The 26,303-nt window shown below is 41.3% G+C and overlaps 1 protein-coding gene and 1 long non-coding RNA gene across 2 annotated transcripts in view; both read left to right on the top strand.

The window, feature by feature from the left end:
* Nucleotides 1-16,573, top strand: part of LOC124037797 — a 43,485-nt gene extending 26,912 nt beyond the window's left edge. The window contains exon 4 of the long non-coding RNA XR_006839233.1: nt 16,428-16,573. This is a non-coding gene — a long non-coding RNA (uncharacterized LOC124037797). The remainder of the gene's footprint in view (nt 1-16,427) is intronic.
* A 2,172-nt stretch (nt 16,574-18,745) lies between these two features.
* LOC124037798 (histamine H3 receptor-like) lies at nt 18,746-24,962 on the top strand. The gene is made up of 3 exons (XM_046352870.1): nt 18,746-19,266; nt 19,767-19,933; nt 21,722-24,962. The coding sequence occupies exons 1-3, from the start codon at nt 19,014-19,016 to the stop codon at nt 22,565-22,567; spliced, it is 1,266 nt and encodes a 421-aa protein (XP_046208826.1). The 5' UTR covers nt 18,746-19,013; the 3' UTR covers nt 22,568-24,962.
* Nucleotides 24,963-26,303: the final 1,341 nt, after the last annotated feature.

Genomic DNA, 26,303 nt, shown 5'->3' on the forward strand with positions numbered 1-26,303 from the left:
TTAAAAAACATCCAGACTCTGCACTTGATGCATTTATGAAATTGCTTCTTCCAATTATTGATAAGCATGCACCTGTTAAGAAACTGACTGTAAGAACTGTTAAGGCCCCATGGATTGATGAGGAATTGAACAACTATGGTTGAAAGAGATGGCGCAAAAGGAGTAGCTAATAAATCTGACTGGCTGACTTACTGCAAAGTGAGAAATTATGTGACTGAACTCAACAAAAATAAGAAACTGTATTATGAAGCCAAAATCAATGATGTAAAGAATGATGGATAAAAACTTTGGAGTACTTTAAATGAAATTAGGGGCTGCAAGACACATTCAACTCCATATTTCATGTATTGAGATGGCTTATTGATCACAAAACCATTTGATGTTACAAATTATTTTAATTATTACATCTTTGGCAGTTGGCAAACTTAGGTAGGAAATGCCAAGTAAAACCGATTGGCAAACACACTGGAAATTAAGAAATCATGTGAATGAATAAAAAGAAGAAACTACACAATGAAACAGATCAATGACGTAAAGAATGATAGTAAAAAGCTTTGTAGCACCTTAAATGACATTTTGGGCAAAAGGCAAACTCTGCTCCATCATTCATTGCATTGAATCAGGTGGCTCATTTATCACAAAGCCCACTGATATTGCCTTGAACAATATTTTTACTTGGCAAGATTAGCAAACTTAGGCATGACATGCCAGCAACAAACGCTGATACTATGCATCCAAGTATATTTTACCAAATTATGAAAGACAAGCATTGTAATTTTGAATTCTGTAAAGAAAGTGTGGAAGAGGTGAAAAATATTTTGGTCTATCAACAATGACAAGCCACAGGGGTGTTTGACCAGATACAATGCTATATCACAGTAAACAAAGGAAGTACATTCAACAAGCACAGCACTTACACAAATGACTGATTGGCTGAGAGAAATTGCTGTTAAAATATTGTGGGGGCTGTTTTGTTAGACTTCAGTGCGGCTTTTGACATCAATCATAGTCTGTTGCTGGACAAATGTACATCACCGTTCAAAAGTGTGGGGTCACTTAATAATGTCTTTGTTTTTGAAAGAAAAGGAAATTGTTTGGCCATTAAAATAATCTCAAATTGATCAGAAAGTGTAGACATTGTTAATGTTGTAAATGACTATTGTAACTGGAAACGTCTGATTTTTAATTGGATACAGTGGGGCAAAAAAGTATTTAGTCAGTTATTACCAATTGTGCAAGTTCTCCCACTTAAAAAGATGAGGCCTGTAATGTTCATCATAGGTACTCTTCAACTATGACAGACAATGAGAAAAAAAATCCAGAAATTCACATTGTAGGATTTTTTAAAGAATTTATTTGCAAATTATGGTGGAAAATAAGTATTTGGTCAATAACAAAAGTTTCTCAATACTTTGTTATATACCCTTTGTTGGCAATGACAGAAGTCAAACGTTTTCTGTAAGTCTTCACAAGGTTTTCACACACTGTTGCTGGTATTTTGGCCCATTCCTCCATGCAGATCTCCTCTAGAGCAGTGATGTTTTGGGGCTGTTGCTGGGCAACACAGACTTTCAACTCCCTCCAAAGATTTTCTATGGGGTTGAGATCTGGAGACTGGCTAGGCCACTCCAGGACCTTGAAATGCTTCTTACGAAGCCATGCCTTCGTTGCCCGGGCGGTGTGTTTGGGATCATTGTCATGCTGAAAGACCCAGCCACTTTCACATTCAATGCCCTTGCTGATGGAAGGAGGTTTTCACTCAAAATCTCATGATACATGGCCCCCTTCATTCTTTCCTTTACACGGATCAGTCGTCCTGGTCCCTTTGCAGAAAAACAGCCCCAAAGCATGATGTTTCCACCCCCATGCTTCACAGTAGGTATGGTGTTATTTGGATGCAACTCAGCATTCTTTGTCCTCCAAACACGATGAGTTGAGTTTAACCAAAACGTTATATTTTGGTTTCATCTGACCATATGACATTCTCCCAATCTTCTTCTGGATCATCCAAAAGCAAACTTCAGACGGGCCTGGACATGTACTGGCTTAAGCAGGGGGACACATCTGGCACTGCAGGATTTGAGTCCCTGGCGGCGTAGAGTGTTACTGATGGTAGGCTTTGTTACTTTGGTCCCTGCTCTCTGCAGGTCATTCACTAGGTCCCCCCCGTGTGTCTGAAACATGTAAGTCAATTCTTGTTCTGAAAAATGAAGGCTATTCCATGTGAGAAATTGCCAAGAAACTCAAGATCTCATACAACGCTGTGGACTACTCTCGTCACAGAACAGCGCAAAATGGCTCGAACCAGAATAGAAAGAGGAGTGTGAGGCCCTGGTGCACAACTGAGCAAGAGGACAAGTACATTAGTGTCTAGTTTGAGAAACAGACACCTCACACATCCTCAACTGGCAGCTTCATGAAATAGTACCTGCAAACACCAGTCTCAATGTCAACAGTGAAGAGGCGATTCCAGGATGCTGGTCTTCTAGGCGGGTTTCCAGGCAAGTACCTGTTCTGACAGAGCTGACTAAAACATCTTGAAAGGGAATGAACCAGTGTTTTGAATCTGTTCAGACCCAGAAATGTGTTCCTGAAACAACATCATACTTTTAAGAAAGGGGGGAGGACATGCCTTTCACGACCATGGTCATGCATTGGGGGCAGTAAAGCTTGCAAATAGGTTGCCTAATGTGACCTTATTGTTACCCCTTTTCATAGAAGGCTAGATTTGGCTCCAATTTATTTTGATAAATTACCAAGTATGCTTATTGCAAATTTCAGGATTGAACTATGTCATTTTACTACGCTGTGAAGTGGTTGGCTTAACAATCAGTACATTGAAATGATCACCGGTTTAGCTGTAAAAAGTGAGCTTAGCAGGGAACATGACATGAGGCTTCAGTCAATTTTTATTTTACCTTTATTTTAACAGGGAATCCCATTGAGATCAATGTCTCTTTCTCAGGGGAGCCCTGCATGCACACAAGTACAATAGAATACAAAATCACATACACACTTGAGAAACAAATAAAAAAAATCACATTCCTCATAAGAGGTCCCCAATATGCATGTTGAACTGCCCAAGCGGCATCAGTACATCCAGTTGTAGAGAACTCTGTAGACTGTTCCATACAAGGGGTGCAAATAAACTAACAGCTGATATAGCTAACTCTGAGGAAAGAACAAAATAGACATAGTTTTAGCTATAATATGGGTGCACTTTTGTATCGGTAGTGAGTAAACCAATGGTCGTTCTGCCCTTGAGCAAGGCAGTTAACCCCCAACAACAACTGCTCCACAGGCGCCGATGATGTGGACGTTGATTAAGGCAGCCCCCCCCCCCCGCACCTCTCTGATTCAAAGGGGTTGGGTTAAATGCGGAAGACACATTGTCGGTTGATTGCATTCCGGCAGAATGCGTTCAGCTGTGCAACTGACTAGGTATCCCCTTTCCCCTTTTCCCCAATTTGGTCTTCTTGTGGAATATTGAACGATTTCTCATTTCCAGATTCAGATCAGAGAAATATGCGTAGTAATGTGAAACGTGGATAGCCATTTGCTATGCAACTACAGTCGTGGTCAAAAGTTTTGAGAATGACACACAAATACATTTTCAAAGTCTGCTGCCTCAGTTTGTATGATGGCAATTTGCATATAGTCCAGAATGTTATGAAGAGTGATCAGATGAATTGCAATTTATTGCAAAGTAACCTCTTTGCCATGCAAATGAACTGAATCCCCCAAAAACATTTCCACTGCATTTCAGCCCTGCCACAAAAGGACCAGCTGTTCTTCCTTTGTCAAACATGGTTACCTGCAAGGAAACACGTGCCGTCATCATTGCTTTGCACAAAAGGGCTTCACAGGCAAGGATGTTGCTGCCAGTAAGATTGCACCTACATCAACCATTTATCAGATCATCAAGAACTTCGAGAGCGGTTCAATTGTTGTGAAGAAGGCTTCAGGACGCCCAAGAAAGTCCAGCAAGCAACAGGACCTTCTTCTAAAGTTGATTCAGCTGCCGGATCGGGGCACCACCAGTACAGAGCTTGCTCAGGAATGGCAGCAGGCAGGTGTGAGTCCATCTGCATGCACAGTGAGGCAAAGACTTTTGGAGGATGGCCTGGTGTCAAGAAGGGCAGCAAAGAAGCCACATCTCTCCAGGAAAAATGACAGGGACAGACTGATATTCTGCAAAAGGTACAGGGATTGGACTGCTGAGGACTGGGATAGTCATTTTCTCTGATGAATCAAATTTCCAATTGTTTGGAGTATCCGGAAAAAAGCTTGGTGAGCCCTATCATCAGTCCTGTGTCATGCCAACAGTAAAGCATACTGAGACCATTCATGTGTGGGGTTGCTTCTCAACCAAGGGAGTGGGCTCACTCACAATTTTGCCTAAGAACACAGCCATGAATAAAGAATGGTACCAACACATCCTCTGAGAGCAACTTTTCCCACCCATCCAGGATCAGTTTGGTGACGAACAATGACGTTTCCAGCATGATGGAGCACCTTACCATAAGGCAAAAGTGATAACTAAGTGGCTCGGGGAACAAAACATCGATATTTTGGGTCCATGGCCAGGAAACTCCCCAGACCTTAATCCCATTGAGAACTTGTGGTCAATCCTCAAAAGGCAGGTGGACAAACAAAACCCCACAAATTCTGTCAAACTCCAAGCATTGATTATGCAAGAATGGACTGCCATCAGTCAGGATGTGGCCCAGAAGTTAATTGACAGCATGCCAGGGCGGATTGCAGAGGTCTTGAAAAAGAAGGGTTAACACTGCAAATATTGACTCTTTGCATCAACTTCATGTAATTGTCAATAAAAGCCCTTGACACACATGAAATGCTTGTAATTATGCTTCAGTATTCCATAGTAACATCTGACAAAAATATCTAAAGACACTGAGGCAGCAGACTTTGTGAAAATAAATATTTGTGTCATTCTCAAAACATTTGGCTACACTTAAAGCATAGAAATCTGATACACTGACAACAGGGTGAACAACTCACTGGTTGTCGATGAATACTATATGTTTTCCCTCTTCGTAATGAAGTGGTGCTCTTCGAAACTTCTCTTTTGACTCATTTATTCAGTGTTATTTTCCTTTATTGTTTTGCAGGATGAGACATCCAAAGCTGGGAGAAGAACAAAAAGTAAACAAGCAAGGAGACAAAGTAAAAGTGATATCCTCTATCAGGGGCGGGTCAACTTTTTGGTTCGATCGGGATTTTGAAATTCAATGGAGGGCTGCATTTTGTGGGGAACCAATTGTTTGTTAAAATCAATTTGCAGGGGCCTCCCAAGTGGCGCAGCGGTCTAAGGCGCTACATCGCAGTGCGTCCCTACAGACCTGTGCATCCCTACAGACCCGGTGGTCCCTACAGACCCGGGTTCGATCCCAGGCTGTGTCACAGCTGGCTGTGACTGGGAGACCCATGAGGCAGCGCACAATTGGCTCAGCGTTGCCCGGTTTGGCAGGCCGAGATTTCTTTGTCCCATAGCACTCTAGCAACTCCTGTGGCGGGCCGGGCGCATGCACGCTTACAAGGTGTACAGTGTTTCCTCCGACACATTGTGGTTGGCTTCCGGGTTAAGCGGGCATTGTGTCAAAACATTTATCACCATAATGTAAAATTAATGTGTCATTTATATTCATGAAAAAGTGCTGCGTACATGATTAGGAAAGTGCATAAAGTGTTCTCAGAACATTGCTGTAATTTTGGGGATTGCCGGACTAAATCTTTTTTTTATAACCAAAATGTCTTAATTTCCAAAAAGTCACTCTCTTTCTGTATCCCTCGCCCTTCCCTCCTCTCACCAATGTGTCTAGATGTTTTGATATTTGAGGACCTCTGTAGTTGACTCCCTACAACCTCTTGACAACAGAACTACTGTGAATCAGCAACATTGTGTTCAATAGAAACTTCATCTGGGTTTTACAGACAATAAAGTCACATTTCCAAATGCCCTGTACATTATGCTGAAACAGTTCTGCTTTAGTAGCCTTAATATCCATTACCATGCCAACTGTATCAGGGAATCAATCTTCTTTTGTATCTCAATGTGTCAGTCCAGGTTTATGAGTAGAGATTTGCTGTTTTCAGTCAGATTTTAAACCTGCAAATGTGTGGAGGTTCAGGAGGCATAAAAATATGTTTTGAAATCCTCTGTTGGAGTGGTTTATCTGTTAGAGGTGTTGGGCAGGCTTTCCAACACTCTTTTCATACAGAGTCAGTTTATTTGTCAATATAGTCCTAAGTGAGTCTTTAAATATGAGTTGTAAATTATCATTCCACCCCTCCATTTATCTATCATTTACATGACAGATTACACATAGTATACTTTATGCAGTGCTGCTCAATTATTGCTGCTCTTTCTTGCTAATTATTGCTGTCAAAACAGTTTGGGAATATATATATATACTGAAGAAGAATATAAACCAACATGCAACAAGTTCAAAGATTTTACTGAGTTACAGTTCACAAGGAAATCAGTCATTTGAAATAAATTAGTTACGCCCTAACCTATGGATTTCACATGACTGAGAATACAGATATGCATTTGTGGGTCACAGATATCTAGTAGGGGCGTGGATCTGAAAAACCAGTCAATATCTAGTGTGACCACAATTTGCCTCGTGCAGCCCGACACATCTCCTTCAACATCCGGCGCCGACAGAGATGGCCGCCTCGCTTCGCGTTCCTAGGAAACTATGCAGTTTTTTTTATGTGTTACTTCTTACATTGGTACCCCAGGTCATCTTAGGTTTCATTACATACAGTCGAGAAGAACTACTGAACATAAGAGCAGCGTCAACTCACCATCAGTACGACCAAGAATATGACTTTCGCGAAGCGGATCCTGTGTTCTGCCTTTCACCCAGGACAACGGAATGGATCCCAGTCGGCGAACCCCATAAAACGACTTTGAAAAAGGGGAAAACGAAGTGGTCTTCTGGTCAGACTCCGGAGACGGGAACATCGTGCACCACTCCCTAGCATTCTCCTCACCAATGTCCAGTCTCTTGACAACAAGGTTGATGAAATCCGAGCAAGGGTAGCATTCCAGAGGGACATCAGAGACTGTAACGTTCTTTGCTTCACGGAAACATGGCTCACTGGAGAGACGCTATCGGAGACGGTGCAGCCAACTGGTTTCTCCACGCATCGCGCCGACAGAAACAAACATCTTTCTGGTAAGAAGAGAGCAGGGGTGTAACGGTTCTCTTTAGGTGAAGGAGAGTCGGACCAAAATGCAGCGTGTAGATTGCGATTCATGTTTAATGAAGAAACGTAAACACAAATCAATACAAACACTACAAAACAATAAACGTAACGTAAACCGAAACAGCCTAATACTGGTGCACATACACACAGCACAAGGACATCAAGACACTAAAGACAATCACCCACAAAACCCAACACAAAACAGGCTACCTAAATATGGTTCCGAATCAGAGACAATGACTAACACCTGCCTCTGATTGAGAACCATATCAGGCCAAACATAGAAATAGACAAACCAGACGCACAACATAGAATGCCCACCCAGCTCACGTCCTGACCAACACTAAAACAAGGAAAACACATACGAACGATGGTCAGACCGTGACAGGGGGCGTATGCTTTATGGTTAACGTGACGTGGTGTGGCCACAACAACATACAGGAACTCAAGTCCTTCTGGTCACCTGATTTACAATTCCTCACAATCAAATGTAGACCGCATTATCTACCAAGGGAATTCTCTTCGATTATAATCACAGCCGTATATATTCCCCCCCAAGCAGACACATCGATGGCTCTGAATGAACTTTATTTGACTCTTTGCAAACTGGAATCCATATATCCGGAGGCTGCATTCATTGTAGCTGGGGATTTTAACAAGGCTAATCTGAAAACAAGACTCCCTAAATTTTATCAGCATATCGATTGCGCAACCAGGGCTGGAAAAACCTTGGATCATTGCTATTCCAACTTCCGCGACGCATATAAAGCCCTGCCCCGCCCTCCTTTCGGAAAAGCTGACAACGACTCCATTTTGTTGATCCCTGCCTACAGACAGAAACTAAAACAAGAAGCTCCCGCGCTGAGGTCTGTTCAACGCTGGTCCGACCAATCTGATTCCACACTCCAAGACTGCTTCCATCACGTGGACTGGGATATGTTCCGTATTGCGTCAGACAACAACATTGACGAATACGCTGATTCGGTGTGCGAGTTCATTAGAACATGCGTTGAAGATGTCGTTCCCATAGCAACGATTAAAACATTCCCAAACCAGAAACCGTGGATTGATGGCAGCATTCGCGTGAAACTGAAAGCGCGAACCACTGCTTTTAATCAGGGCAAGGTGACTGGAAACATGACCGAATACAAACAGTGTAACTATTCCCTCCACAAGGCAATCAAACAAGCTAAGCGTCAGTATAGAGACAAAGTAGAATCTCAATTCAACGGCTCAGACACGAGGTATGTGGCAGGGTCTACAGTCAATCACGGATTACAAAAAGAAAACCAGCACCGTCATGGACCAGGATGTCTTGCTCCCAGGCAGACTAAATAACTTTTTTGCCCGCTTTGAGGACAATACAGTGCCACTGACACTGCCTGCAACTAAAACATGCAGACTCTCCTTCACTGCAGCCGATGTGAGGAAAACATTTAAACGTGTCAACCCTCGCAAGGCTGCAGGCCCAGACGGAATCCCCAGCCGCGCCCTCAGAGCATGCGCAGACCAGCTGGCTGGTGTGTTTACGGACATATTCAATCAATCCCTATCCCAGTCTGTTGTTCCCACATGCCTCAAGAGGGCCACCATTGTTCCTGTTCCCAAGAAAGCTAAGGTAACTGAGCTAAACGACTACTACCCCGTAGCACTCACTTCCGTCATCATAAAGTGCTTTGAGAGACTAGTCAAGGACCATATCACCTCCACCTTACCTGACACCCTAGACCCACTCCAATTTGCTTACCGCCCAAATAGGTCCACAGACGATGCAATCTCAACCACACTGCACACTGCCCTAACCCATCTGGACAAGAGGAATACCTATGTGAGAATGCTGTTCATCGACTACAGCTCGGCATTTAACACCATAGTGCCCTCCAAGCTCGTCATCAAGCTCGAGACCCTGGGTCTCAACCCCGCCCTGTGCAACTGGGTACTGGACTTCCTGAAGGGCTGCCCCCAGGTGGTGAGGGTAGGCAACAACATCTCCACCCCGCTGATCCTCCACACTGGGGCCCCACAAGGGTGCGTTCTGAGCCCTCTCCTGTACTCCCTGTTAACCCACGACTGCGTGGCCACGCACGCCTCCAACTCAATCATCAAGTTTGCGGACGACACAACAGTGGTAGGCTTGATTACCAACAACGACGAGACGGCCTACCGGGAGGAGGTGAGGGCCCTCGGAGTGTGGTGTCAGGAAAATAACCTCACACTCAACATCAACAAAACTAAGGAGATGATTGTGGACTTCAGGAAATAGCAGAGGGAACACCCCCCTATCCACATCGATGGAACAGTAGTGAGGAGGGTAGTAAGTTTTAAGTTCCTCGGCGTACAAATCACAGACTGTTAAACAGCCACCACTAACATTGAGTGGCTGCTGCCAACACACTGACTCAACTCCAGCCACTTAATAATGGGAATTGATGGGAAATGATGTAAAATATATCACTAGCCACTTTAAACAATGCTACCTAATATAATGTTTACATACCCTACATTATTCATCTCATATGTATACGTATATACTGTACTCTATATCATCTACTGCATCCTTATGTAATACATGTATCACTAGCCACTTTAACTATGCCACTTTGTTTACACACTCATCTCATATGTATATACTGCACTCAATACCATCTTCTGTATCTTGCCTATGCCGCTCTGTACCATCACTCATTCATATATCTTTATGTACATGTTCTTTATCCCTTTACACTTGTGTCTATAAGGTAGTAGTTTTGGAATTGTTAGCTAGATTACTTGTTGGTTATTACTGCATTGTCGGAACTAGAAGCACAAGCATTTCGCTACACTCGCACTAACACCTGCTAACCATGTGTATGTGACAAATAAAATTTGATTTGATTTAGAGTTGATTAGGCTATTGATTGTGGCCTGTGGAATGTTGTCCCACTCCTCTTCAATGGGTGTGCAATGTTGCTGGATATAAGAGGGAACTGGAACACGCTGTCGTACATGTTGATCCAGAGCATCCCAAACATTCTCAATGGGTGACATGTCTGGTGACTATACAGGCCATGGAAGAACTGGGACATTTTCAGCTTCCAGGAATTGTGTACAGATCCTTGCAACATGGGGCCGTGCTTTATCATGCTGAAACATGAGGTGATTGTGGCGGATGAATGGCATGACAATGGTCCTCATGATTTCGTAATCTCTGTACATTCAAATTGTCATCGATAAAATGCAATTGTGTTCGTTGTCCGTATCTTATGCCTGCCCATACCATTCACAACTTTCATTGACCATTTTGATACCTTCTGGAAATAAAGCTCATATTTCAAGGAGAATGGGGATCCACCGAAATCATTTGAGTTTCTGGATCCTTTCACAGCAATATAAGCCTGCATTGAAACAATGACTTATCATTGCCCCAAGTAAAGTATGTGATATCAGTAGAGAGGTATATTTTTTGGGTGATTTAAATATTGACTGGCTTTCATCAGGCTGCCCACACAAGAGAGAGTTTCAAACTGTAACTAGTGCCTGCAACCTGGTTCATGTTATCAGTCAGACTACCAGGGTAGTTACAAACAGCACAGGAATGAAATCATCAACATGTATTGATCACATCTTTACTAATGCTGCAGAAATGTGCTTTAAAAGTAGTATTGTAGTGATTCCTATGTTGTTGATGTAAAGAATATTTGTTGGTCTGTTGTGTGTAATGACGACCAACCATACGCTGCACTAGACACATTTATGAATCTGCTTATCTCAGTTACTAATAAACATGCATCCATTAAGAAAATTACTTTAAAAACTGTTAAATCCCAGTGGATTGATGAGAAATTGAAAAATGGTATGGTTGAGAGGGATGCAGCAAAAGAAATGACAAGTACTTCTGGCTGTACAATCGATTGGCAAACTGCAAATTAAGAAATCGTGACTAAACTGAATAAAAAGAAGAAGAAACTACATTATAAAACAAAGATAAATGACATAAAGAATGATAGTAAAAAGCTATGGAGCACCTTAAATGAAGTTTTGGGCAAAAAGGCAAACTCCGCTCCATCATTCATTGAATCAGATGGCTCATTCATCACAAAACCCACTGATATTGCCAACTACTTTAACGATTTTTTTAATTGGCAAGATTAGCAAATTTAGCCATGACATGCCAGCAACAGACGCTGACACTATGCAGCCAAGTATATCTGACCAAATTGAGACAAGCATTGTAATTTTGAATTCTGTAAAGTAAGTGTGGAAGAGGTTAAAATTATTTTTGTCTATCAACAATGACAAGCCACCGGGGTCTGACAACTTGGATGAAAAATTACCGAGGAAAATAGTGAATTATATTGTGACTCCTATATGCCATAACTTCAATTTAAGCCTACTTAGAAAATGTGTGCCCTCAAGCATGAAGGGAAGCAAAAGTTATTCCCCCTACCTAACAATATTAAAGCCTCCTTTACTGTCTCAAATAGCCAACCAATCAGCCTGTTACCAACCCTTAGTAAACTATAGGGAAAAAATGGTGTTTGACCAGATACAAAACTATTTCACAGTAAACAAATTGACAACAGACTTTCAGCATGCTTATAGGGAAGGACATTCAACAAGCACAGTACTTCAGCACACAAATGACTGATGATTGGCTGAGTTAAATTAATGATAAAAAGATTGTGGGGCTGTTTTGTTAGATTCAGTGTGGCTTTTGACATCGATCATAGTCTGTTGCTGGAAAAATTTGTGTGTTATGGCTTTACACCCCCTGCTATATTGTGAATAAAGAGTTACCTGTCTAACAGAACACAGAGGGTATTCATTAATGGAAGTCTCTCCAACAAAATCCCCAGGGCAGCTGTCTAGGCCCCTTACATTTTTCAATCTTTACTAATGACATGCCAACACTGAACAAAGAGCTGCATTCGTTTCAGAATGGGTGGCAATGATATGTTAGTTCTAAATATTTCAAAAACTAAAAGCATTGTATTTGGGAAAAATCATTCACTAAACCCTAAACCTCAACTAAATCGTGTAATGAATAATGTGGAAATTTAGCTGAGTAGACTAAACTGCTTTGAGTAACCCTGGATTGTAAACAGTCATGGTCAAAACATATTGATACAACAGTTTCTAGGATGGGGAAAAGTCTGTCCATAATAAAGCGATGCTCTGCATTCTTAACAGCACTATCAACAAGGCAGGTCCTACAGGCCCTAGTTGTCGCGCCTGGACTACTGTTCAGTCGTGTGGTCAGGTGCACTAAGAGGGGCTTAGGAAAATTGCAATTGGCTCAGAAAAGGGCAGCACGGCTGGCCCTTGGATGTACACAGAGAGCTAACATTAATAATATGCATGTCAATCTCTCCTGGCTCAAAGTGGAGGAGAGATGTTATTTGTGAGAGGTATTGATATGTTGAATATAGTGAGCTATCTGTTTGAACTACTGGCACAGCTCCGACACCCATTCATACCCCACAAGACATGCCACCAGAGGTATCTTCACTGTCGCCAAATCCAGAACAGACTATGGGAGGCGCACAGTACTACATAGAGACATGACCACATCAAGTAACTAATGCAAGCAGTAAAATTTGATTTTAAAAAACAGATAAAAATACACCTTATAGAACAGTGGGGACTGTGAAGAAACACAAACACTGGCACAGACACACAAGACACGTACTCTACACACACACAGACACATGGATGTTGTATTGTAAATATGTGATAGTGGAGTAGTGGTCCAAGCGAAAACACTAAATGTATTTGGTAAAGTATTATGAAATGTCACGTCATGTAGTTTTTAAAATTTTGTATAACTGCCTTAATGTTGCTGGACCCCAGAAAGAGTAGCTGCTGCACACTTCTCCAGCATGCAAGTGGCCATCAAAGATGAGCATTTGCCCACTGACGTTGGTTACAACACCAAACTCCCGTAAGGTTAAGACCCTGGTGAGGACAACGAGCACGCAGATGAACTTCCCTGAGACGGTTTCTGACCGTTTGTGCAGAAATTATTCGGTTGTGCAAACCCACAGTTTCATCAGCTGTCCAAGAGGCTGGTCTCAGACGACCCCGCAGGTGAAGAAGCCGTATGTGGACGTCCTAGGCTGGCATGGTTACACGTGGTCTGCAGTGACTCTACCTGCACTGGCTGGATATATGCACACTCACAGGTCTCTATCCACGCACACATAAATACACACACATTGTTACACACACAGGTGCTACTTTTCTTTACTTTTAGTATTATATATCCTGATGCCTTGTCACTTTACCCCTGCTTACACTTTTTTGGACAGTGAAGCTAAAACTTTTGATTTGGCTCTACACGCCTGTCACGATCGTCGTAAGAAGTGGACCAAAGCGCAGCGTGGTGTGAATGCATCATTCAATACATGACAAAAAACACGAAGTAAACTGTACAAAAACAATAAACAAATAACGACTGTGAAGCTATCATAAGAACTGTGCTGACACAAGCAACTAACATAGACAATCACCCACAAACAAACAGTGAAACCCAGAATACCTAAGTATGATTCTCAATCAGAGACAACTAATGACACCTGCCTCTGATTGAGAACCATACTAGGCCGAAACATAGAAATCCCAAAATCATAGAAAAACAAACGTAGACTGCCCACCCCAACTCATACTAAATAACGACAAAACAAAGGAAATAAAGGTCAGAACGTGACAACGCCAGCATTTTGGATTTGAGATTTAATGTTTTATATGAGGCGACAGGGTATTTTCATACATATGTTTTACCGTTTAGAAATGAGAACACATGATGTATCTAGTCCCCCCATTTGAAGATGTCATAAGTATTTTGACAAATTCGCTTATAGTGTATTACATTTTGTCAAAAGTTTAGTATTTGGTCCCACATTCCTAGCACGCAATGATGCATTTCAGTGGTGGTCGGTGCCGCTTAAGATGAGGAAGGATGATTTAAAAAATTATGAGCATGGCCTTATTTCTATTACAGCATATTGGATGACTGTCATTCATATTCTATTCACCCAGCTCAATGTTACATCGATAGGTTTAGGCTATTACATGATGCTAGAATGTTCTCTGTACCCATCAGGAGGTTTCTACAATTTAGTCTATGAATTAAAGTTTACAACCTAGGTGCACAGGTTGACAGAAATTTTAGTGATCAAGGTGACAGACAGTGACACATTCAATACTTCTTTGCACACTCTTGCCTGCATCTAGCTGATCTATGGTGTAATCATTTGTCAAACAGTTGCAAATGTGAGTTTCTATTGGACAAATTCAGGTATTTTTATCCCTGTTTCGTTCCGTTTGGTTCTGTTTAAGAAATATTTTTCAACAGAATCGGCAGAAGGAATACAGCCCTGATCTCACGCAAACACTGTTCACTTTCATATCAGCGACATAAAAACAACATGATCACTTTGCTCATTGTATATATAAAGTTGTATATATAAATCCTTCTCGCAACTATCTACATGCTCTCCTTCTCTCACCTTTTCCCTTTGCTTGTGGACTTCAGTGCACAACACATCAGCTGTCTGTGACCAGGCAAAAAAACTTTCCAAGCCAAACCTTCCTATCATGACAGCTAAACGCTTCACACAGCCTACATCATTGTCACATCATAGTCAACACAGCTACTAGAACAAACACATTAGTGAACCTGCTACAATCATGCAATACAGTGTACAGTCAAAAAGCAGTTTAGGTAGTTACACCGGCAGGCCCCGGTGGCAATAAATTAATAAAACCAAAAGCTTACCTTGACTTGGAAAAGTTCCAGTGTTGGATAGCCATAGCCAGCTAGCTAACATAGCATCCTTATCTGTTTGAGCCAGGTGTTTGAGTAGGCTAAACTAACTAGCTGCATTTCTAGCTAAGTGAAAGTGATTTTTTTTAAACAACCAAATATGTGGTCCTTCTGTAGCTCAGTTGGTAGAGCATGGCGCTTGTAACGCCAGGGTAGTGGGTTCGATCCCCGGGACCACCCATACGTAGAATGTATGTACACATGACTGTAAGTCGCTTTGGATAAAAGCGTCTGCTAAATGGCATATATTATTATTATTATATATATTATAACTATCTCTCTCTCTCTTGCTTCTCCTTAATTTGGGAAAAAATGTATTTGTTAAAAACTGTTAAACTATTGTCTTTCTCTCTCTTTGAGTCAACTAACTACTCACCACAATTTATGCACTGCAGTGCTGGCTAGCTGTAGCTTGTGCTTTCAGTACTAGATTCATTCTCTGATCTTTTGATTGGGTGGACAACATGTCAGTTCATGCTGCAAGAGCTCTGGTAGGTTGGAGGATGTCCTCCGGTAGTTGTCATAATTACTGTCTAAGTCTATGGAAGGGGGTGAGAACCATGAGCCTCCTAGGTTTTGTGTTGAAGCCAATGTACTCAAAGGACAGAAGCTAGCTGTGGTGCTACCCTACAGAGTGCAGCTGAGACTACTGTAGACCTCCATTGCAAAACAGTGTGTTTTAATCAATTATTTGGTGATGTGAATATATTTAGTGTAGCTTTTTCTAAATAAGGATAACTTTTTAATGTTTCCCTATTTTTATTTTTATGAAATTCACTGAGAAGATGGTCCTCCCCTTTCTCCTCTGAGGTACCTCCACTGATGCATTTGCAGTTTTTTTTTGTCTCGGATTATGTTATACCCAATAGAAATGAATGGTAAAAAATGTATTGTGTCATTTTGGAGTCACTTTTATTGTAAATAAGAATAGAATATGTTTCTAAACACGTATATATTAATGTGCATCCTACCATGATTATGGATAATCATGAATAAATTGTGTATAATGATGAGTGAGAACGTTAAAGAGGTATAAATATCATACCCCCTAAATAAATGCTAATCTCTCACCATTACCAATAACAGGGGAGGTTAGCATTTATTTAGGGGGCATGATCTTTGTGCATCTCACTCATGATCATCACGAAGGCCACCATAGGAGAGCTGTTTAAGGTAATATGCAGATAAGCAATTTCATAGGTGCAGATTTTCATAGGTGCTTAAAATATAATGATCAAAGAACAACATTAATACAAAACATTTTGAAACACTAAGAATAATTTCAGTGGGAAATTTTTGTACTCTGATACTTTCTCCCATTTCTATGTCAGGGTTATCTGTCACACCCTGATCTGTCTTTGTGATTGTCTCCACACCCCTCCAGGTGTCGCCCACCTTTGACCCCTGCCTGTACTGACTCCGAGCCCGTCTGCCTGACCACTCTGCCTGCCCCTGACCCTGAGCCTGACTGCCGCCCGTACCGTTGCCCCACCTCTGGTTTACTGACCCCTGCCTACCTTGACCTGTCTATTGCCTGCCTCTGTTGGAATATTAAACTATTGTTTATTCGACGTGGTCTGCATCTGGGTCTTACCTTCATACTTGATAGTTATTGCTTAACAACTGTCATTACATTGAATCACTATGCAATTTACTCAGTGTCATTTGGCTGTATCACTGACATTTCAATGCACACTAAAGAGCATAAGGGCTTTTTGCAGTGATACAGTGATACACAAACCATTTTCAAATACAGTATTCCATCCACACACAACTGTCTTCATTATGTACAATACACGACCAAGAGTTTGTGGACTCGTAGTCGGCTTTCCAATTCATCCCAAAGGTGTTTGATGGGGTTGAGTTCAGGGTTCTGTGCAGGTAAGTTAAGTTCTTCCACACCGATCTCGTCAAAACATTTCTGTATGGATCTCACTTTGCGCACAGCGGCATTGTCATGCTGAAAGAGGAAAGGGCCTTCCCCAAACTGTTGTCACAAAGTTGGGAGCACAGAATCATCTAGAATGTCATTGTATGCTGTAGTGTTATGATTTCCCTTCACTGGAACCAAGGAGCATAGCCCAAACCATAAAAACAGCCACAGACCATTATTCATCCTCCACCAAACTTTACAGTTGGCATTATGGGCAGGTAGCGTTCTCCTAGCATTTACCAAACCCAAATTTGTCCGTCGGACTGCCAGATGGTGAAGAGTAATTCATCACTCCAGAGAACGCGTTTCCACTGCTCCAGAGTCCAAATTCTCGACACCACTCCAGCCAACACTTGGCATTGTGCATGGTGATCTTAGCCTTGTCTGCGGCTGCTCGACCATGGAAACCCATTTCATTAAGCTCCCAACGAACAGTTATATTGCTGACATTGCTTCCAGATGAAGTATGGAACTCAGTGGTGAGTGTTGCAACTGAGGACAGATTATTTTTACATGCTACGTGCTTCAGGAGTAGGAGGTCCCATTCTGTGAGCTTGTGTGGCCTACCACTTCACGACTGAGCCGTTGTTGCTCCTAGACATATCCACTTCCCAATAACAGCACTTACAGTTGACCGGGGCATCTCCAGCAGGGCAGAAACTTGACAAACTGACAAACTTGTTGGAAAGATGGCATCCTATGACAGTGTCACATTGAATGTCACTGTGCTCTTCAGTAAGGCCATTCTACTGCCAATGTTTGTCTTTTAAACACCTGGCAGCAACGTGTGTGGCTGAATATGCCGAATCCAATCATATGAAGGGGTGTCCACATACTTTTCTATATATAGTGTATGTCGTAAAACTGTCAGTTTTATAGCTAGAAGGTTTGAGTGTATTTCCTACTGATAGAATGTTTGACCTTGTCATTTTTCTTCTCTGTCAAGTGGACCGATGAGGCTCAAATGAGTCCAGACCTTTCATTTCTGGGATCAAACTTATGGGGCTTTGGGAAGGAAGTGTTGGGGAAGACCATAGAGACCATAGAAGTATATAAACCCAAAATGATTACGGTCTGTATGGGGGAGAATGTGATGGAACTGGGTTAAAATAATGATTATAAACTGGGTGGTTCGAGCCCTGAATGGCTGACAGCCGTGGTATATCAGACCGTATACCATGGGTATGACGGAACATTTCTTTTTACTGCTCTAATTACGTTAGTAATCAGTTCCTAATAGCAATAAGGCAACTTTGTGGGGTTTGTGGTATATGGCCAATATACCATGGCACTCTGCAATGCGTCGAGCCTAAGAACACACACCATATATGTGTGTGTTTTATTTTAGGATAAAAACACACACAAAAACAAAGCTAAATGAAGCCACATTATTTTACATTCTCCCTTCATGGCTGATTTCTTTCTCATAGCCTACCTCTGTAGAAAAGGGATTCAATCCAGCCATCAGCCTTACTTTCTCTGTGCACATTGTGCAATATCCAGTACATCTCTCTCTCTCTCAGAAAGGTGAAAAGGTCATGATTGTGGTCAGGCTATAGCCTATGTTAACACATTGTGTCAATGTGTCTGTTGGATAATATCATGCCAAATCATATGCAGTGATCAGTTTTATATTCAATGGTTTTATTCCAACTATAATACTAAATGGGCTATAAACAAATGTTCAAGAAATCCTGGTGCGCGCTGGTGGTGGATATTTTTGTCCCATACCACCCATTGCAATCTGACTTCTCTAAAAAGTAGCGTAGCACATGAACCCGAACCTATGCGCCAATAACCTGCCTGTTTGATAACGGATAAATCACTGCATCCTCCTCCACGAGAGCAGACACGGACGAATGTAGTTTTACAGCTGGGGAAATTGTTATTCAGAACGAAGCTTTTATTCCAAAGACATCTTTCTTATTCGTGTTTCTGTCTCTCTTAATAACAAGGTTGGAAGATATCTATGGAAATCACATTGATTCAGAGTTTCAAAACTAAGTCAAGTGTAATGGGTTTATTGTAGGAGTAACTATGGGAGTTTATATCCCGGAATCTAATACAAGCTCCAACTTCACTCCCGGCAGCGACTCGGCCACAGTCCACGAAGCTGGAGCGGCTCTCCCGGGCTATACGAAGGTGATCCTGGCCGTGCTTATGATAACTCTGGTAGTCGTGGTTGTGGCTGGTAACGCACTTGTTATCCTGGCTTTCATTGTTGACAAGAGCCTAAGAAATCAAAGCAACTACTTCTTCCTCAACCTTGCTCTTTCAGATTTTCTTGTTGGTAAGTAGTCTGTATGCCTATCTATCTATCTATCTATCTATCTATCTATCTATCTATCTATCTATCTATCTATCTATCTATCTATCTATCTATCTATCTATCTATCTATCTATCTATCTATCTATATATATCGAGAAGGGCTCTGTCGTGGGATAATGCCAATGGTTTGTTCATTTGCGTAGCTTCAGTATATAAGACACTGTGAAGTGCCATTATAATGGATAATACTTGTGGAAATATATGTTTATTGGAAATTATTTTTGAAAGTTCATCATAGCAAAGGATTATTAACTGATTTATACAGCTCTTAAAATTATTCATGATGGTTCCTGAATGGAAATTGAAACACATCTTTGGTCATTATTTATACACACAATTCTGCCACTTGCCAGCAGGCTTGTTGGAAGTTACTCAGCTGTGAAAATTAACTCTGGCATTGATTATGGCGCTAGGCAATCATTGTTTGGGGATCAGTCTGTACACAGTGTGTATCCTTGCAGGTGCCTTCTGCATCCCTGTATACATCCCCTACATCCTGACAGGCCGCTGGGTGCTGGGCAGAACTCTCTGTAAGCTGTGGCTCCTCATGGACTACCTGCTGTGTACTGCCTCTGTCTTCAACATCGTCCTCATCAGTTACGACCGATTCCTCTCCGTCACCAGAGCAGTGAGTATAGAGAGCCACTGTGCCACACGAAGGCATGCATGGACAACATGCACACATATATACCCAAGAATGCAAGCATGTAGACACGTTTGCACGCGTACACAAATGCGTTTTCAAATGTAGCTACTGTATGTTTTACTGTTCATGTGTCCATCCTTTCCTCACTGAAGAGGTTCACTAGGCCTGTTACCAATACAGAGATCCTGCAGAATGGGTAGACAACCACTGGCAGTAGGACTTTAATGTCTTGATGGGATCCACAGTGTTGGGGTGGCAGTGACTCTGAATGAGCTCTGTTGGAAATCCAGACTGAGTGGGTTTTGTCCTTGTGGACCAGCGTGCTACTCTCTGACCTTTTGCCTGCTTTTGAATGCTAGATAAAGTATCCCTGGATATTCTGGTCTGAATACTAAACTGGACAATGGTTCACCTACCTTGCATTCTTGCCTGTGAGTTTGCAGCTAACATTGAACGTTATCTAGATATAGGGCTCTATTCAAAACGTATCATGGAAAATCATCAGTGTGATTGAAATTTAAAGGCAATGTTCCCATGTTAGCGGAGTCTGCATTCACGGTAAATGCTGCAGATGTCGGCTCAATAGGAAATTACCTTTACATTTCTAGTGCGCTCTCTGTAACACTTCAGCGATACAGATTGAATAGAGCCCATAGTTTTGTTGACCTGTAAGGGGCACTATCTAATCATGAATACAGCCCAGTCTCTCACAATCATTCATCTGAAATGCTAGTTTTGGCAAATTAATATTGTTCATGACAGAGTTATGAACTAAAAAGATTGATGTTTCTTACATGGGACCAAGACTCTTACCAAAACATTTTGGACAGACTACATAACAACAAATGGTGCCATGGTGTGATCTAAGAGGGGCTTTTGTCACTTTGTAACTGCTATAGCTAATTTCCTTCTGGAATTCATACTGAACAAAAATATGAACAATTTCAAATATTTTACTGAGTTACAGTTCATTTAAAATACATTCATTAGGCCCTAATCTATAGATTTCACATGACTGGGCAGGGGCAGGGGCCTGGGAGAGCAATTGCACACTCCCTCAAAATTGAGACATCTGTGGCATTGTGTTGTGTGACAAAACTGCATATTTAAGAGTGGCCTTTTATTGTCCCCAGCACAAGGTGCACCTGTGTAATGATCATGCTGTTTAATCAACTTCTTGAGATGCCACACCTGTCAGATGGATGGATTATCTTGGCAAAGGAGAAATGCTCACATATCGGTATCTAGACACACCCATGACAGAAAACAAAGGGCTCTATTCAATCCGCATTGTGAATGTTCAGCTTTAAAGCATGATTGAAATTTAAAGGCAATGTTCCATCTTTAGCGGAGATTGCATTCACAGTAAACACGGCATATGCCGGCTCAATCGGAAATTACCTTTACATTTCTATCACGGAATCTGTAACACTTCAGCGTTACAGATTCAATAGAGCCCAATAGAGTCCAAAGTCAAGTTGTTCAGTTTGATGACACAGCCTGACTCTCATTCTCTTCTGGCTTCACTGACACACCATGGAGAAAAGGGCCCTTGAACCCTATTACCGAAGGAAATCATACCTTTCCCATATGTCCAAATAATGCCTCAGGTGCTTAATGTGTGGATCCAATAAACACCTACAAATTGAGAGATATGTATGGATTATGCAGATTATTACTTATGTATTATAATGATTTAATGATTGTGATATATGATTTTATTGTGAAGTATTGTATGGGCTTTATTTCACTTCACCACTCTACTCACAGGTGAAATACAGAGCCCAGCGGAGCATGACCCACCATGCTGTGGTAAAGATAGTGACTGTGTGGGTGTTAGCCTTCCTTCTCTATGGCCCTGCTATCATCTTCTGGGAGCTGGTCGTGGGAAAAAGCATCGTCCTTGCCGATGAGTGTTTCGCTGAGTTCTACTGCACCTGGTACTTCCTACTCAGTGCGTCTACGATTGAGTTCTTCACCCCGTTTATCTCTGTGGCCTTCTTCAACCTGAGCATCTACCTGAACATCCAGCGGAGGACCAAGAGCAGGGCTATCCATAAGGAGGACACCAAGGCACGCAGCGACAGGGGCAGTCTCAGGGACGGGGGTGCTGCCTTGACTGTGTTTTTGACTTGCAAGGCATCATCGAGCAAGCCAGCTGCTGTTTCAGCTGTGATAGAGAAGGACGAGGAGCTGTCGCCGTCCTCCAATGGGGAGCCTTGTAGCGGACACACCTTCATGCAGAGCAAGAAGGGCCTCACTTGCAGGATCACTTCCAGGCCCCTTCAATCCCCCAACAGGCCCCCCAGCAGGAGCTCACAGGGCTCCCGCCTCTCCCGCGACAAGAAGATTGCCAAGTCGCTGGCCATTATAGTGTGCATTTTTGGGATCTGCTGGGCACCATACACCCTATTGATGATAATCCGGGCAGCCTGTAGTGGGCGATGTGTGGAGCACTACTGGTACGAGATTACTTTTTGGCTCTTGTGGCTGAACTCTGGTATTAACCCTTTCCTGTACCCTCTCTGCCACAGCAGCTTTCGAAGGGCTTTTGCTAAGATATTGTGCCCCAACCGGCAGTCTGTCCAACCTCACATTGAAACCCAGTCTTTCTAGTAAGACATTGCACGGCTGGATGAGAGTCATACTGGAGTGAGAAGACTACTGCAAATGGATGTGGATTGTCAAACAAAAGTTCAGCCATGAATAGGACTAAGAAACCCTTTTTTAGTTGCTCACTATAAAAGGGTATAAAACATTATGAAAAAAAGTGATTACTGATAACCCTATGTTTTGTTTGAGATACATAAAATCCTTCTTTCCTACTTTTTCCACTTCACGTCAGGCTTAATTTCATTGAAACGTTTCAAGTTCTTAGTTAGAAAAGCCTTCTTCCGCTAGAATGAAAGATATGCATTTTCTAGTGATCTATTGAGAGGACAAGCACCTGTCAGTCACAAAGTGAGTGATGACAGGGAAACTGCTGGTTTGTCAGTCTGCTGTCTATCCCACCTCTCAATACCTGTGTTCATTTTGTGTGCTGTGGTTATCACGGAGGAGGGAGAGCATGATGCTTCTTTATCTGCTGTGAGTGAATTTACACGTCCCATGTAATTTAAGTGGTAATGATGAGTTTAAATCCACTTAATCATAGTTTTGTGCGTATTTATTTTATTTTGCGTGTTTCAACTTTCATATATCCAGACATGGAGTCAGGGCGCATAGGCTATTTACTGTGCTTTGATTGACGACTGAACAACAAGTGTTGACTAGTTTATAAAGCTGTCGAACTGACTGAATAAAGTCAATCTCCAATATCCCTTTGCTATTCATAAATCATACAACATAGTTATAAGTCCATTGTATCGCACCATGACAAATAAAACAAAGATCTTGTTTGTATTTTTGGAAGGTGGCCCATATATTCCCCTTTCACACAGGTGATGACCCTTGTGACCTAAATAATTATTGTCCTATTTATAAACTTTCTTGCCTAGCTAAAATATTAGAATCCTTGATGAATTCTCAACTAAGATCTTTCTTATCTTTGAAATGTATTCTAAATCAGTTGGGTTTTAGACCAGGTCATAGCACAATCTCTACTGTATACCTAGTTCTAGTTATAAATGATGTGGTTAACTGCATGGATAAAACGCAACATTGTGCTGCCCTCTTCATTGACCTGCCAAAGACTTTTCATACTGTTGATCACTCACGGCTAATTGTATGTAACTGGTTAAAAAATTACTTGACAGATAGAACTCAATGTGTATTTACTGATGGTGTTAAATCAGGTTTCCTGGAAATTACGAAAGGTGTCCCGCAGGGGTCAATTCTGGGTCCCGTACATTTTACTGTTTACATTAACAATATCTACTTGTCTGTAAAAATGCAGATGATACTGTTGGGTATGCTATTGCCACCACGTTTGAGCAGGCTCTATCTGAACTACAGTCTGCATTCATTGTATTACAGAAAAACTTTATTGACCTGAAATGAGTATTGAATGCAGGTAACACTAAGTATGTGTTGTTCTCTAGAGAACATAAAAATAACTCTGATTATTTAAGCATATGTACTTTGGATAGTGTCCATATTGGTTGTGTCCCTGCTTACAAATATCTGGGCATTTGGATAGATGAAAAGCTGTCTTTTAAAAAGCATATTGATGAGTTAGTTAAGAAACTGAGAATAAAAATTGTCTTCTTCTATAGAAATAGATCCTGCCTCTCACTCAGTAGTAGAGAGCAGATTATGCAGTCGACGTTCCTATCGGTCCTACTGTAGACTATGGCGACATCATCTATATGAACACATCTGCCACTTCCTTAAAGCCGTTAGAGGCAGTTTATCGTGCACTTCGCTTTATTACCGGTGACAATTTTAGTACTCATCACTGTATTCACTACCAGAAAGCTGGTTGGCCGTCTTTGATGTCACGTAGGTTGATACATTGCTATCTTTTAATTTCTAAAGTACTTTTACAAAAAGTCCCTCTGTACCTAACATCTTCACTAAACTTTAGACATACAAGTTACCACACCTGGTCTCAGGGATGGTTAACTCTGGAAATTCCTTAGGTCTCTACTGAGTTAGACAAATCAGCTTTTAGTTTTCTTGCACCTTATTTGTGGAACAATCTTCAAAATGTTCTTACATTTGATGTTTTTGGTGCCTCTAAGGCAATTCAGAAAGCTGATTGAGGACCTTATTATTGATGAATGTGTTGTTTTGTTATGACCATGTTTTTCTTTCTGCTTACATTTTGTATTTATATTGACGTGTGTATTTTCTGTCATTTCTGTAATTCAGGCTAGTCTGTAAAAGAGACCATGGTCTCAGTATGACTCCCTGACAAAGGTTAAATATAAAATAAATACATGTGTAGGATTCGAAGCCCATGTCCAAGACTTGCCAGTGACTGGTGAAGTGACTTGTCAGTGTAACCTAGTGTTATTAAAGATGTTGATATAGGCCGACTGATTTGATTAATTAAAGTGCCGAAAATGGAGTAGTAAACTGCTGTTTTCTGTGTAGCAAAGCCCATGTTTAACACCTGCTTCATTCTTCAAGCATACCTGTACTCATTGTCGCCTGTCTTTGTATAAAATTGGGGCTGCACAATCTGATGGGGGGTCTGAGGGTCCTCCCCCTGAAAATGGTTTGCAGTTTTAAAACCATTTCCCTCCAATTCTATATTGTCTCTCAACAGGGAATCAATGTTTTCTTGATGGAACACAAACATTTTCTTCGATTTTTGCCACAATAAACTAAAGAAAGAGTAGACTAGATTTGTATTTTTCTGACTAGATCACTAATCTAAAGCCTTCCCTTTAAAGTCAGGTATGAAACCCAACCAACTCTGTGACTCACAAACATCCTGCCTAACTCTCCTGACAGTCCCACCCACAGTTATTGATTGACAGGCCAAACTGTTAAAGGGATAGTTCACCCAAATCACAAAATGAAACATCGATTTCCTTAACCTTTGCGTCCACAGCCACAGAGTCAATAAAATACATAATTTGAAGAACAAACATATTGTGGAAATTCATATCTTGCAGTAACACTGTAAATATGAATTACATCTCAAGAGAAGACAGGTTTAATGTTAAAAAATATAATTGTACTTATTGTAGAAAATAGTCCTGATCATATAAGCCTAGGCCTAGACAATATCAAAAACAACTAACAACACACTGAATTCATACATACATTAAGGTCTTTCTAATCTACTCAATACCATAACTAATTTGACAAATCTGGGAGGTAAAGTTGTTAAAGTATTCAATGATTTAGCTGTATATTTCAGATGGAATCAAGGCATTAGAATGTACCAGAGGCCACCAAAATAGAGCTAATTCTGCTATTTTCTTCCCCTGTTGGACTGGCCTCTTCTACTTGTCTGGCAACTCCATGGAAAGCACTGCTATCTATGTGCCATGTCTGAAACTTTGACTTTTTGTAGGGTAAGAACCAAATGATTGTATTTATATATCAAAGTGAATTAATGTAATCTACGTCTACTTGTTGTAGATATATTTTTTTAGTTTCATTTTGAGTTTTGTTGCTACTCATAAGGATTTTGGTATGAATAGCAGAGGTGCAGATAGATGTTCCTAGGGCTGGCAGGAAATTTCAACTCTTACTAGTGCTTTATGTCTGACAATTATAGATCTGAATGGTTCTGGTGTACTCAGTTGGTAGAGCATGGCGCTTGTAACGCCAGGGTAGTGGGTTCGATTCCCGGGACCACCCATACGTAGAATGTATGCACACATGACTGTAAGTCGCTTTGGATAAAAGCGTCTGCTAAATGGCATATATTATTATTATTATTATTATTACTTGT

Source organism: Oncorhynchus gorbuscha, linkage group LG06 (assembly GCF_021184085.1).
Source record: "Oncorhynchus gorbuscha isolate QuinsamMale2020 ecotype Even-year linkage group LG06, OgorEven_v1.0, whole genome shotgun sequence".
Classification (NCBI taxonomy): Eukaryota; Metazoa; Chordata; class Actinopteri; order Salmoniformes; family Salmonidae; genus Oncorhynchus; species Oncorhynchus gorbuscha.

Bases quoted from the DNA above. Each gene is read 5' to 3' on its own strand.
- LOC124037798 (XM_046352870.1), top strand. From the start codon at position 19,014: ATGGGAGTTTATATCCCGGAATCTAATACAAGCTCCAACTTCACTCCC. The intron at 19,267-19,766 runs GTAAGTAGTCTG...GTATCCTTGCAG, and splicing joins TCTTTCAGATTTTCTTGTTG to GTGCCTTCTGCATCCCTGTA. The intron at 19,934-21,721 runs GTGAGTATAGAG...CTCTACTCACAG, and splicing joins TCCTCTCCGTCACCAGAGCA to GTGAAATACAGAGCCCAGCG.